The 1168-nt window shown below is 52.8% G+C and overlaps 1 protein-coding gene across 1 annotated transcript in view; it reads right to left on the reverse strand.

Moving 5' to 3' along the window:
* LOC110303140 (glutathione S-transferase theta-3) overlaps positions 1 to 1168 on the reverse strand; it is a 7775-nt gene extending 6607 nt beyond the window's left edge. The window contains exon 1 of the mRNA XM_021174095.2: positions 594 to 1168. Coding sequence (XP_021029754.1) covers positions 594 to 705 — 112 coding nt within the window. The 5' untranslated portion in view covers positions 706 to 1168. The remainder of the gene's footprint in view (positions 1 to 593) is intronic.

Genomic DNA, 1168 nt, shown 5'->3' on the forward strand with positions numbered 1-1168 from the left:
GAAAAACCAAAAAAAAAAAAAGACAAGTAGAAAGAGCTTTGGGAGCATGGCTCAGTGGTGGCATATATAATAGATACCCTGGTTCGGTCCCCAGTAGAATACACACACACACACCACTAATGGCACGCAAGCCTGGACACTGGAGGGGACTTGCTCTGGTGGACAGGAAACACACAAGAGTCCTGAGTGGAAGATCACCCACCCAAGTAAAACAACCCTTTTCTAGCCCAGCATGCAAAAATGCAAGATGAGGTTCCCTCACTTAGGAAAGGAGCTAGTTCAACTTTTTTTTTTTCCTCTCCAAAGTCTTTAAGAAGGATCGCCATTCTTAAATCTCCAAAGGTGAGAGACTTTCAAGCCCGGCTCCCCTCCTCTCGCCGCAGCTTCAAGGGCGCCTTTGCATCCGGTATTGGGACGGATGTTATTCACTAGGGAAAGGTCCTTTAAAAATTCACAGCTGATAACTGATACAACTGCTTTCTCACGGGAGCGGCTTTTGCACACCTGGCCTGGCCAGTCACCCACCCGCTGCAGAGGTGGGAGGTGCTCTGTACAGAAGGCTGCAGACTTCCCAGCCTGCCAACTGAGCCCACCTTTAAGCAGCTCTATGGTACGCAGCTGGAAGGGGATGCCGTTCTTCTTGGCGAAGATGTAGACAGCACGGCAGGGTTGGGACATCAGGTCCAGGTAGAGCTCCAGACCCATGGCGGAGGCTGTGGGAGTAGCCGCTGGCAGACCTCGGGGACTAGCCTCGGGTGAACTGCCTCTGGGGACAGAAGCCGTAGCAGCCGCAACGGCGAGCAGGAACGGCTGGGTCCCAGCCCCTCAGTGCTGCTTAGCCTCGATCGGAGCTCGATCCCAATCTTCCTTCCCATTGGATGAACACAAGAACTTTGGGCCAATCAGCGGCGGACTGCAAGTTAACCCCCGAAACAGATGAACCTGAACTATGAGCCCGGGTCTTGGTTTGGAGCCAAACTGGCCCCTGTACCTCCGTGCTTCAGCCAAATGAGGAGCGGAACCCAGTAAAAGAAAAACTGACACGACCGGAGTCTCTATTGGTGAATTTAGGGGCAGATTAGCCGTGCTACCTGCCCTCAAATTCACTTTCTTTCCCTCCACTCACAGAAAAGGTTGAGGGAGGAGTGGCTTCGGAGATCCTTGACAC

The sequence above is a fragment of the Mus caroli genome, chromosome 10 (genome assembly GCF_900094665.2).
Source record: "Mus caroli chromosome 10, CAROLI_EIJ_v1.1, whole genome shotgun sequence".
In the NCBI taxonomy this organism is placed as follows: domain Eukaryota; kingdom Metazoa; phylum Chordata; class Mammalia; order Rodentia; family Muridae; genus Mus; species Mus caroli.